Here is a 14,070-nt window from a genome sequence, read left to right on the forward strand (position 1 = left end):
ATTACTTCCTGGTTATTACTGTGTTTGCCCGCACGGTGTCGTCCCTTATACAGTTTTAATAGGGCGCTGTTAAATTTAAACTAGTTAACTCATTGTCTCACTCATAAATCACTTTGTAGCCTACATTTTTCATTCACTTTGTGACATGAACAAACACCTGGAGCCACCATGATGATAAAGACGCCTTCTACAAAGACGGGAGAAGACTGATTTCACTCACCTAATCTGACGCAGGTGGTCGCAGCTGACTAAACGCACATTTCCCCCCTCAAATAAATGCACAGACTCGGCTAAATTTTAAATATGGTGAAGGTATATCCAGCGTTTGGTAATATCTAATAACTCTTAAAGCAAAAACACATTTGTAGAAAAGCAGGCTAAAGAGACAGTGGCGTGACGTCACGGGAGTATTTGCATACTGCGCAGTATTTATTGCGTGATCGCCGGCGTAGCCCTCACTCTGCTCCTGTGCCAGCGGAACGTGCATCCTGTTTTTTCCTCTGACAAAAACCCTGGTGAGTGTGTGTCCCTATGTTTATTTCGAGGCTGCTTTTATTTTAGCTGCTGAGTGATTTAATCACGGTTTTTAAGATTCTTACGTTTCGCCTGGCAATGTCCTGCCTCAACATCAAACCGTGTCAGCTGCGCAGGATGTGTTAAAAGCTGCTGGAATTAATCAGGAAATGCCTGTTACCCTAAAAAAAAAAAAAAAAAAAAAAAAAAAGTTAGTGCTTGAAGGGTATAACGTACCACTGTTTTGTGGTCATGTCTATAAAACTAAACATGCTGTATCAAGTTAATTGGATACTCTACTTAGCTCAATACGTTAAACTTATATTCAGTACATGTGCTCTGCTCTCCCTTTATTTGTGGGGTTTATTGTTCAGAAGGGGGTTTGCTATAGTTTAAGTCAGAATCCTCCTCTAAACCGCTTTAAAGGGCGGTGGTCCTTCAGCTCCACACGTTCACTGATACAAAGCGTTTCTCATGTCAGCCACTGAGACATGCGACGGATTTTAATTTTTTTGTGTGTTTTGCATAAATCAGATAGCCCTTCAAGCTCTATTAAATGTGTTAACTTCTAATTAGCTGCCCACATGCTCATGTGTGTTCTGATTGCGCGCCATTGCAGGACAGTGTAATTTAAGTCTCTGGTTTCTTTTAGAGCCTCTACAGACATGGCTGACAAACCTGACATCACAGAAGTCACAACCTTCGACAAGACCAAGCTGAAGAAGACAGAGACTCAAGAGAAAAACACACTGCCAACAAAAGAAAGTATGTGCTGTGCTTAACATTGAATCCAGACGTATTTAGTTGATGCGGTCAACAACCTTTTGGAACTAATGATGCGAACTTTCTTCTCCTCTTGCAGCCATTGAACAGGAGAAGACCACTTAATGAAGCCTTGTCCTCCTGTGCACTGTACATTCCACAAGCCTTGGCTTTTTTTTTTCTCAACTTTTTCAACATGTATTTTAAGTTGAAGTACTTACTAACTGACAAAACAATGGCTGTACAACCCCCCACCACTCACTTGTCTAGATATATCTCTGTACAATAAGTGGCTTGACATCAACATGGGTTCCTGGTCATCTGTTGCTGTGGCTGCATCTCCAGTGTAGTTGAAGAGCAGGTGTATCATGAAACACCTGAGGGACCAACACTTCATGAGTTGTATCTGCTACTCTGGCCTCTTGTGAATGCTCACACAAATCTGGAATGCACAAGTTTTGTCACACATGCAAAATAAAAAATGTAAATTGACTTTAATGTGTCCTTGTGGTTTTACACTAAAATTTGATACTTTTCATCTATTTGTGCTCCACGCCTTTCTGTGGCATAAGAACCATTGTTGGGTAACAAACTGTCTTTTACGCTCAAGCTGCTCCGACAGTATGGGAGCATTTTGTAGGCGCTGCTTTTTTTTTTTTTTTTTTTTTGTGCCAGTGAAGTTACCAACTGACATAGCGCTGGCACTCGTCACTGCTGAACCTTGAACAGCTTAATTTTTTTTTTTTAAAACAATGCTTCAAGTTTCAGATCGGAGTTAAAAATGACAATGTATTCCTAAATCGCATTCACATGGCTTCAGAATGCCAAATGTACAAGCTGTATTAAATTTAAGGAAACTCAGTATTTGTAGCTATTGTCATTCAATAGCTGTCTATCACACCACACAGACGTGATTAAAGCGTTTGCTCCCATCTGGGAATGACTAGAGCTGAGAACATGTAGATTCCTTAAATTATAGCTTATAAAACAAGTCACATCTTGACATGGACCTCAGGTGCTGGATTAGGGTTTAGCGGTATCAGAGGCATGATCAATTGACTGATTTTAATCAGCAGCATTCAGAACATCTTTAAAAGCAGTGTAAATTAGTGCAGTGGGAACTACCTGTGTCTGCTGTCAACTGGGTGTCCCATAATGCCCTGTACTGTAATCAGAGGTGACATGTACACACTGAATAGCCTTTACCTGAACTAGGTGAGGCTGATTGTTGCAAGTTGCCCTGAGGTCATGTGTGCTCCCATATACATAAAAGACAGGAGCAGCTTTAGCTGCTGGGTGAAACTGTAGATTTATTGAGTACACGAGTTCAGCCTCTGTTTTCTAAAGAGGTCTTTGTGACCTCACTGAATGTGTAAACCAGAGCATTGACAAGGCTGCATTATATGGAGGCTGTCACCAAAAAAAAAAAATATTTAACCATCTATTTAAAGAAGAAAAAAAGAGAACCTGTTCTACCTCATTCTGCTGCACAGGGACAGCAGCTGTATCTAATGGGGGAAGAGAGAGAGATGACGTAACCGCAATGTGTGTATAGACCGTAACAACAACAATAGGCTCTGCTGAGGGATTGGCAAGTTCACATTCATTCTCTTTCCCATGAGGCTGCATTTAATTTAAGTCATTTTTAGCATGGGAAAAAGGACATGCTAGTTTATTTTTAGATTTGCCCTTTTAAGAAGCACCAAAAGGCCACAACATTTTTACTCTTAACACAAATCTGTAATGCCACCCCCCCCCCCCCCCAAAAAAGTCCTCTAAAATCCTTATGTGCAGTCTGGCCACACAACAGCTCCTCAGTGTCCTATAACAATGTGTGCTTTTGGGAGAACAGTAGCCAATACTACACTTCACAAGACACTGCTATCTCCTGTTACACACTCTCCACACTTTGTTAAAGTGATAAATGATATGTTTAGCCTCAGACTGATTTATCATGACAATGTTAATGCAGCTCAAGTTTTCAGCATCTTGCTCAAGGACACTTGAAGGGAAAGATCAAACCTGAACCCTTTTGGGTGCAGAGCAGAAAGTTAATATAAATATTTACTGCATTATACTGAGTGACCCTGTTTTTACTAATGCTGCTTATATGGCTCTGCCAAGTCAAGACCTGATAACTGTCCATGAAAAGGGATGCAAATGACACTGAAATGACACTAAGGACTGATTGTGGTGAACTTGGCATGAGGCACCAAGAGGCCATCTGCCACTGTTGTGACGGGCACCCTCTGGGCCGGCTGTGGCTCGGATTGACAGAAGCCCACTACGAAGAACACAGATGCCTCTGAGACTGCCTATGGCTACATACGTAATGTGCTTTGAGAATGAAGCCACATGAAGGAGGAATGAAGGAATGCTAAAAGGGGCTTAACAACCACATTGTACTGTTATTTTGGATGAGTGGCTTAGAAATAACTTGTGAATTGATCTGTGGTGCAACATGCGGGATGGTACAGCATAAACAAATGTGAGTTTGATATGTGGTAAGACAAATTTAAATGCTGCACTGGATACAAAACATAGTATGAGGAAGGTTTGATGGTAAACCATATGTCTGGAGCAAACTGATTTCTATTTCACCTCATGTTTATGACATTTATGAAAGACAGTCACTATGTTTTAGATTAGATGGATTGTACTGGATGTGACTGATGTCATCTGTGCAGTCCGGGTTGAATTACAGTGGAGGGGGTTGTTGTTTTTGTGTGTGACGCAGTTGCGTTTGTTTCAATAATCATATACAGTTATAAACAATGAGTCAAAATGTGAGAAATGGTGGTAAGCATTGTGAGAAGAAGGGATGATCAAGTTCTTCTCACATTTAAAGATGTTTTCACAAGTTTTGTTTCGGAAGAATCGACACAAGATTCTGCTTTGCTGAACAACCAATCAGTATCTAATTTTCAAATACGATAAAACTTAATAAACACCCCCTTAATAATAGAAGCAAATTCATGTAACATCAAACTCTGACTTGCTACAGGGGCAAAAACATGACTTGCTCCTACAGGTTACTATTTTTACATGCAGGAGGAAGTGACATGATCTCACAGCTACTAGCAGCAGCGTGGCGAAACTCATATCTGTGTCTCTGCTCCTCATGTTCAGCCTAAAATCTGAATGCCGGGTCCATATTTCTTGCACTCTGTTTCCATGGTAGCAGACAAGAGATTTTTAGCTTTCCGCACATTTTCACATGATCAGAGAGACTGTATTGTTGTTCAGAGCTTTAAATCAAAACACATTTTCATGCACAATGAGTGCACGGGCAGTGTGTACACAGGTAGGTAGACAGGCTGACAGGCCAGCCAATAATTGTATGGGCTTATTACCTGTGACAGCCACACATACCAGATTTTGTTCTTTTTTCCCCCAGAGCATTTGCTTTATTGATTGCTGTCAGTGTCACGGACAGAACAGACCGGAGACACAGGGAAGATACAGAGATAGTTTATTGTAACACGAGGAGTATGAATAGATAATGGAGAGAATGATACTGTCATTTTTCACTGGAGATCGAGGAGCTCTGGAGTAATGTGGCTGAACACAGGAGAGTAGGTTCACACGGGACAGGGAACCGGAGTGACACGCACGGGAGACGGGAGACACACGGGACCAGGAGCTGGAGTGGCACACTCGGGAGACTGAAGACACACAGGACCAGGAGCTGGAGCAACACACACGGAAGACTGGAGAAGACAGGAGCTGGGATCGAGGTACTGGATGCTAGGAGGAGTTTTGTCGTTCTGTAGGTAAGTCCGAGGCGTAGTGGATTCAGGAGACAAGAGTTCTATCCTTAGTCCTAACAAGACCGGACACTGACTGTGGTGAGGGGTAGTGATTTATAGGGGAGTAGAGTGAGTGATTAGGTGAAGGTGTGTGACTGGTGACAGGTGATGGGAATTAGTACTCGGGTGAGGGAGTGTGGAGTGAAGTGGAGCCTGGCGTGTCTGTGACAGTACCCTCCCCCCCACGGTCCGCTCCTGAGGACCGGGGACCCCGACGTCGTGGCGGCCGTCCTCTTCCTCGGGGGGCAGGTCGATCTGGATGATCCGCGTGGAATTCAGTTAGAAGAGAGGGATCTAGGATGTCATGTCGGGGAACCCATGACCTGTCCTCAGGACCATACCCCTCCCAGTCCACTAGGTATTCCAAGATGCCACCACGGTGTCGGGAGTCCAAGATCTCATGGACCTGATAGGCGGTTCCATCCTCCAGGATCAGAGGTAAGGGGGGATCTGTCGCATCACCAGGCTCTGTGGAGATAGGAACAGAAGGGTGAAATGGTTTGAGTAATGAAACATGGAAGGTAGGGTGTATCCTATACTGTGCGGGTAATTGGAGTTTGTATGTAACTGGATTTATCTGTTCTAATATGGTGAAGGGACCAATGAATCTGGGACTTAGCTTTCTGCAGGGCAGGTGCATCCTGATATCTCGAGTGGACAGCCAGACCTTTTGTCCAGGTTGGTGCTCAGGAGTGGTGGATCTCCTACGGTCGGCTGTCAACCTGCGCCTGCAGAGTGCTCTTCTAAGATGACGGTGAGCTGCGTCCCAGACCCTCTCACTCTCTCGGAACCAGTAGTCCACAGCGGGGACCTCAGAAGGCTCCCCGGACCATGGGAAGAGAGGGGGCTGGTAACCGAGTATGCACTGGAAGGGAGTGAGTCCAGTAGTGGGTTTTCATAGAGAATTTTGGGTGTACTCGGCCCAGCCCAGAAACTGGTTCCAAGAGTCCTGGTGGCCATGGCAGAAGGTATGTAAGAAGCGCCCAATCTCCTGGATCTTCCTCTCCGTCTGGCCGTTACTTTGAGGATGGTAGCCAGAGGAGAGGCTGATGGTCACACCTAGGAGTGAGAAGAAGGACCTCCATACACAGGAGATGAACTGTAGGCCTCTGTCAGAGGCAATGTCCTCCGGGATTCCATAATACCTGAAGATGTGATTAAATAGGCATTCAGCGGTCTCCATGGCTGTGGGTAGTCCTTGTAGTGGGAACAGGCGGCAGGATTTGGAGAACCGGTCCACGACCACGAAGATGCAGGTGTTATGATCTGATGGAGGGAGATCCGTGATGAAATCTACTCCTAGGTGTGACCAGGGTCTGTTGGATGCCGGAAGGATCTTGACAACCTTGTACGTACCTCCTCATGTCCCTAGCCATACTTGGCCACCAGAAGCGTTCTCGTAGCAGCGAGAGGGTTTCATTGGCCCCAGGGTGACCAGTGCCCAGAGAGGTGTGAGAGGTGTGAATGAGTTGGTTGCGCTGAAGTCTAGAAACATACTGATGATTAGGGGGACAGCCCGGCGGAGTATTGGTGGAGGCATTGGAGGAGGGAACAGAATCTTCCGACCATTGAATAGGATTGATGAACACATGCTGGGGAAGAATGGTTTCTGGCCTCTCGGTGATGACTTCGGGATCATGTAGACGGGATAAGGCATCTGCTTTGGAGTTCTTGGAGCCGGGTCGATATGATATATTGAATTGGAAACGAGAGAAAAACAGTGCCCAACATGCCTGGCGAGGATTAAGACGTTTGGCTTTCTTGAGGTACTCGAGGTTCTTATGATGCCAATGCCTCCATTCTTCCAATGCCAACTTTACAGCCAGCAATTCTCGGTCGCCAATGTCGTAATTTCTCTCCGCGGGGCTAAGCTTCCGGGAAAAGAAAGCATATGGGTGGAGTTTGGCCGGGGTTCCCTGCATTTGTGAAAGCACCGCTCCTAGCCCAGAAGTAGAGGCGTCCACCTCTACAGTAAACGGTTTCTCAGGATCTGGGTGGGCCAGGAGCGGTGCACTGGTGAAGGTCCTTTTGAGGTGGTCAAAAGCTTCTTGTGCTGCTGGTGGCCAGGACATAGACTTGGGCTTGTTCTGTAGAAGGTTTGTCAGGAGATGGACTATGGTACTATAGTTTTGTATGAAACGACGGTAGAAGTTCGCGAATCCCAGGAAACGTTGTAGTTCCTTAACCGTCGTAGGTGTGGGCCAACTCCGAATGGCCTCCACTTTCCCCTCGTCCATCTGGATACCACTGCCACTGATGATATATCCAAGGAACTGCACTGAGGACTGGTGGAATTCACACTTCTTGGCCTTGAGGAAGAGGTGAGGGTCTCTCAGGTGTTCTAGGACCTCCGCAATGTGTTGGTGGTGGTCTGCCATATTCTGGGAGTATATCAGGATGTCATCGATATACACGATTACAAATTTGTGAAGAAAGTCACGGAGAACCTCGTGAATGAAATCCTGAAACACGGAGGGGGCGTTGGCTAGTCCATAAGGCATCACAAGGTACTCATAGTGACCGGTGGGTGTTACAAAGGCTGTCTTCCATTCATCCCCCTCTCGTATTCTCGTAAGGTTGTACGCGCTGCGGAGGTCCAACTTGGTGTAGACAGTGGCTCCACGTAGTTGTTCCAACGCAGCTGGGACGAGAGGAAGTGGATACCGGAACTTGAAAAAAAAACTTGACAAAAAAGAAGCTGGAGGCAGCTGGAGAAGTGGATGGTCGAATGTAACCTTGAGCTAGGGCCTCCTCAATGTACTCCCCCATGGCTTTCTGTTCGGGAATGGATAGTGGGTAGATTCTTCCACGGGGCACTGGTTCACCCGGTATGAGATCTATTGCACAGTCCCATGGCCGATGCGGGGGTAACTGGGAGGCTCTCTTAGGGCAGAAGACATCCTGGAAAGCAGCATAACAAGGCGGTATATCCACAGATTGTTTCTTCTTAGGACTTTCTATGGATGTTGTGAAGACAGGGAGTTTCTGAGGGTCGGACGAGGATGGTCTTGGTCAATGAGGAAAACAGCCAGGAAAACAGGAATCACCCCATTTTAAAACTTCACCAGTAGACCAGGAGATGATGGGGTCATGTTGTTCTAACCAGGGTTGCCCTAAGATCACCTCCGTAGTGGAGCCCTCCAGAACCAGTAGGTGTTGTTGTTCCTCATGTAGGACACCAACCCGGAGGATCACAGGTCCAGCCACTCTTTGAACGCCGCTTCGGGTGATGGACCTCCCGGTCACGGCGTGAATCTGGTAACTAGTAGGTGTTAACGTGGTCTTGAGGTGGAGCTGGCGGCAGAGGGAGCCGGAGATGAAATTGCCGGCTGACCCTGAGTCAATAAGGGCTTGGACTGGAAGGGACAGGTTAGGAGTGACCCAGATTATTTCAGTTGCCAGGGGTTTACTGCAAGGAATACTGGGAAATATGGCACTCACCATAGGACGTGGTGGTCGTACTGGGCAGGTTGCTTTAGCTCTGGAGTAATGTGGCTGAACACAGGAGAGTAGGTTCACACGGGACAGGGAACCGGAGCGACACACACGGGAGACGGGAGACACACGGGACCAGGAGCTGGAGTGGCACAATCGGGAGACTGAAGACACACAGGACCAGGAGCTGGAGCAACACACACGGAAGACTGGAGAAGACAGGAGCTGGGATCGAGGTACTGGATGCTAGGAGGAGTTTTGTTGTTCTGTAGGTAAGTCCGAGGCGTAGTGGATTCAGGAGACAAGAGTTCTATCCTTAGTCCTAACGAGACCGGACACTGACTGTGGTGAGGGGTAGTGATTTATAGGGGAGTAATGAGTGATTAGGTGAAGGTGTGTGACAGGTGATGGGAATTAGTACTCGGGTGAGGGAGTGCGGAGTGAAGTGGAGCCTGGCGTGTCTGTGACAGTCAGGGTGTAAAGAGAATTTCAACAAATATAACAAAAAATGCTTCTGAAATACATTGCCTACCCTAGCATCAAGGTTCCTTTACAATACTTTGACATCTATTGGCATAACATTCTGTTCTTATATCTCTTTACACCAACATTACTACTTCAAATATATCCAACACTCCTAATGGTTTTATCTAGGCGGGCTATCAATTAAGATAGGATGTTGTTGTGGAAAACATACAGTATGTTCAACTATGAAAATAAATGGTTGTAGGCTAAACCATTGGGAATAGCTGCTAGGTGAAGTAAAACAAGAGAAACTCAACTCTAGTTGGAGTTTTTTTGCTGGTTTGGGTTACACTGTGCAGGTCAACAGAATGCTCGACATTCTTAACACGCTCTGGGGAAATTGTTTAAACTGTCTACCTGTCCAAGCATGTTTCGCATGTTTAGGCACAGCTTTGCATTTTTAGGGGTTTAAGTTTGCTGCACAGGACAGATGCTGTTGAGCAATGTGTACCTTAGCTAATATGCTGTGCTGTAATGGCACACCTAATGCATCATTGTGAATAAATTACAGCTCCAGCATGCTCATTACAGCCTGCCAGCAGTTTATTGTTGTTTATGCCACCAGTTAAAATGACAAAAACATTTCCTGAATTCTTTAAGAGATAAAAAACATGTTTTGTACTTGTCTTTCTGGTAAATGTGTAACAGGAAAAGAAGGATTTTCAGAAGCTATGCTTGTTTACACCGTACGGGAGAATGTTTCCAGCTTGTTCTTCTTGACTTTTTAGTTATCGTTATGTCATTTTTAAAGCGTCTTTATGTACTTAATTTCAGAGTACACAAATATTTATCTGTGTGCAGATTTTGACAGGAATCTCTGGAAAGCTAGCTAAGTAGCTATTTAAAATTTAAAACAGACAAGACCGGATGCCCCAAAAATGTGAATCATAAAACCTCATCACAAAATCTCAAAACATTTAAAAAGCATCAGAGGAAGGATGGTTATCTTTCTCAGTAGCACGATATAACGAGAATAGAATCAGATGTATAGCAACAGGAGGCAGACAAAATCATGTAAATACTCCACAGAGAAACATTTTAAACCCAGAGGTATCGCCTTCACCATCACAGACACTTGATCAGAAAGCCTAGGATGTGTCAGCTGTAAAAAAACAGTCTGGCAATCAGCACTCAGAAAACATTATTGAATGTGCCGCACTGAAAACCATATGACAAGATATGCAAAACACAGACAAGCTGCACTGAAGGAGAGGAACAAGTAAAACTAGTGAAACTAACCTAGAGGCAGACAAGTAGCCAGGATTTTAGAAACACTGAGGTCATGAGTCCAAATTCCTTGATCACAACCCGTTCTATTTAAGAAAGTTTTGAGTAGATGGGGAAAAAAAACCAAAACATAAATATTAATGATTTAATTTAATTAAAAAAAACAACATTATTTATTGATTTAACTGTTTTTATCTCCCTTAATTGTGGTGTAAATGGTGTTCCAAAGCTTCTCTACACTGCCAGGTATGTAATTCCTTATTTCAGAACATTTCAAGTTCTTGCAAAAAAAGCTGTAAGGTGAACACACATCTATGGTGTGGCATAGAGCTCAACCACAATACAAGGAAGTGAGATAAGTTAGACAAGGTTAGTTACACAAAGGCAACCTACTTCCAAGAAGAAAGACCTTACTACTTCTTTGGCTTGCTGGACAAGATTTTTGCAATCTGATTAGCTAGGCAGATGTGACCCGAGTGCACTGACGGGGACTGATGCAGTGTAGTGTGATTCTATGTGACATGTGCATGCAACCTTTCAGCTGCAAGAGTCACCCTGTCGCTGTGAGCCTGGCAACCCAAATGCCCTTTCAGCACCAATGTCCTAATGTATACTTACAGTATGTGTATGAGCAGGAAGAATTCACAGTGTTACATGCTACAACTTCAGGACTACAACCTGCATCACACACCGAACATGCAGAATACAGAGAACAAGGTGAGGGTTTTAAGCTAGCATGATAACACTGATCATGTGAGACAAAGAGACAGGAAGTGAGAGGGATGAGTGTGAAGTGACACGACTGGGTGCATGTGTTTAAAGGGGGAGATAGAGATTGTGTGGCAGTAATAATGTGACGTAAGCACTGGAACTGTTTTAGGTCATTGGGCAGTAACAGGGGGAGAAAATGCAGAGTTTGGACAATCTGTCAGTTAAGTGGTCCTTTCACTTGGCAATGTGGGCCACACAGCCCTATATAAATGAATGACCACGACCTCTACAGTTATAAAGGCAATAGGCAGATTAATTAGAGAGCAGATTATTTTACTGCTTTTATCTAGTGTAGCTGTCTCTTCTGTCATGTCTTTTTTGACCAACTCTTTGTTTACCACATTAGTTTATGTGGTTAATGCTTTGTCACAGTCACAAGTTTAAACTGATGGTTGTATGCACTGCAGGAAACAAAGCAGTTGCCTTTTAAGAGAAGTGCATCTATAAGTGTAGTTTGAAGCAGTGACCAGAATGCTCTGTGTTAAGCCAGACTTCTCCCTTCCTGAAGAAAGCACCTCTGTGATAGCTAACCACCTGGAAAGAAACACGACACACAAAATAAAACAACAATCCAGTTTAGTTTTGTCTTGTTTTTCGCTGTCAGATATTGTCTTAGTAATCACATGGAAGATTTCTGGCAATATTTGAATAATAGGACAGGGCATTGATATATCATTGTTGTTATTGTTGTCATTGGACACAAAGAACCAAAGCTCCACTAATGATGTTGCCCCCCAGTTAAGTCCTTTTGGCTTGTATCATCATCATACCAGAGCAGGGTAATGCTCTTGACATATCCTCAGAGCTCCACAATGTGTCAACTTCTCCTCCTCCCACTTATCCCACTGATGTTTCTCTAAGTCACAGTACGGCTTTCCTGACTGCTTAGTACAGTGTCAGCACAGCATTAGCATTTCTCTGAGACAATATATAATAACTTTTTGAGCACTTATAATGTGCCATTTTTCCTTTTTTAAAGCACTTGTGTTAGTATTTGATACTGGTACTGCAACAGCACTTAAGATGGCAAAAAAACAACTTATTATTTTCATTCCTTAGTACACCAGTGTTGACAAGAAAGTGTTATCATTACCTGAAATCTTACCTTTTGCAATTTACAGTGTCGTATGTTACAGGAGCTTGTTTGTGAATTTGTCTGAACCCAGAAGTTTCAACAGTGTGTAACAGGATGTGGTTTAAGAGCTGCAGTGCCTGCAGTGCCATACTGTATAAGTAAAACTCCACTGTTAAATTAACTGTGCAGGTAGACTTACAGTATATTTAGACTGACAATGTGTTTAAATAAAACTTCACATTTTGCTGACCCGATTTCTCATTGCTGATTTTTTTGTAATTCTAAGCAAGTCAGGAAGAGAAGAGGGACTTGTTCATCATTTTACACATTAATTAAGTGATGGTGTAGTATCATAACATCACAAAAATATGCTAAGTTTCACATGTGCTCAACAACTGTTCAGGGCTGTGAACACCCCTGTATTCTGTTCACCTAAGGTGTAGGTAAATAAAGAGGTGTGTCTAGAGACTTGCAATGATGTCATCAGGATGTTATTGCATGTGCCAAGATTTTACACTGCTTGTAAGTGCAAATTGCACAATGTACAGAACAGCATGGTTAATGTGTCAGTAAATCCTACCAAAAGCTGCACACATTATACTAAACTTTGATGCAGGAGTCTATTTATATATTTTGAGAACTGGTGATGCTGACAAATTTTGCAACATGTATGTGATTGTGCGTCAGGCATGCTAGTTTTGGTGTGTTGTATTGTACAAGCATGTACAATGCCTGCATGATGGCTGCATTAAATTATTTCAATGTTTGTTTTTTTTTTTTTATCTTTTACTACTATGCACCAGGTTCCAGAGTAAGGTTAACTGAAAGTAGATAGCTCTTCTGACAGAAACACACTAAACCTGGTGGTGGATTCAGACAGCTTGCTGAAAACGGTCTGAGGAATGTGCTTAGCTATCAATGCTCCAATAGTCCTGGCCTGATACAGCATGTCTCAACTGGATGTATATTGGCCAAATGCAGGGATTAATACGTTGGTCCTGTGTATAGACTTGCAGCTATGTTTACATTTGTGATAGTTTCATAAAAATACTCTCATCACATCTAATGTGTTCTGCACCCATGTTTGCAGTAGTCTAAAAAGCTTGTTGTGAAACAAGGTGACTAAAGCTATGGCATTCAGATTGGGTCTGAGAATGGTTTGATCTCCGCTTACTTAATGTGGATACACGCTTGGAGATATGCGTGTATGTGTGTGTGTACAATTCGAAGTGGGTCTGTGGAAACTGTTCCTTCCGATTTCTGACATTTTCTCACTTCCTTTTCTGGCAGGCTGTTTCCACTTCATGCTGTGCACCGCTACAGAGGAACCTGAAGGTGTAACATACAAGCCTCATTCCTGTCTGCCCGGATCTTGAACATTATGCAAAAATGAACCCAGAAGAAAGTGCATGATAAGTTAAATAATTATTAGGAAATAAATTATACCTACACACAGTATGTATGTATATAAACACCAAAACAAACATACAGTTCACTAATATCTTACAGTTTAATATATTGTATACACACCCAATTCAACAGTTCATTACTAAAGTTATTTTTTTTAAATCCCTGTCTTTTGTGTGTCCCTGCAGCTATAGCTACAAAGCTCATTCTAACTTGAAACAGGAAATGAAATCTGGTCGTTTTCATTGTGCTGATACCCACATACGACTGTAATAACAGCACAGCCATGTTTAAATGTATTGTCAGGAGCCTATAATCCCTACAATAGTGCAGGCACATTAAATTTCTTGTACGCACACATGGTTAGAGTTAAAAGTGATACTGCAGCATGTCTTATCCTGTTAGGCATGCAGTTTACATGATAACTGCACAAAGGTGAAGTGGGTTCTCTTCTTAGGGTACATAGTTGTGTAATTATACCCAGCATGAACCTCTCCAGTTAAGAAGAATAAAGGGCAGCTTTAAACTCTGACCTGTTGGGGTCTT

The 14,070-nt window shown here is 43.4% G+C and overlaps 1 protein-coding gene across 1 annotated transcript; it reads left to right on the forward strand.

The window, feature by feature from the left end:
• The first annotated feature begins 367 nt into the window (after window positions 1-367).
• Window positions 368-1,767, forward strand: tmsb4x (thymosin beta 4 X-linked). The gene is made up of 3 exons (XM_044217806.1): window positions 368-515; window positions 1,166-1,278; window positions 1,376-1,767. Exons 2-3 carry the CDS (start codon window positions 1,179-1,181, stop codon window positions 1,399-1,401), a joined length of 126 nt encoding a protein of 41 aa, XP_044073741.1. The 5' UTR covers window positions 368-515; window positions 1,166-1,178; the 3' UTR covers window positions 1,402-1,767.
• Window positions 1,768-14,070: the final 12,303 nt, after the last annotated feature.

The sequence above is a fragment of the Siniperca chuatsi genome, linkage group LG12 (genome assembly GCF_020085105.1).
Source record: "Siniperca chuatsi isolate FFG_IHB_CAS linkage group LG12, ASM2008510v1, whole genome shotgun sequence".
Taxonomy (NCBI): Eukaryota; Metazoa; Chordata; class Actinopteri; order Centrarchiformes; family Sinipercidae; genus Siniperca; species Siniperca chuatsi.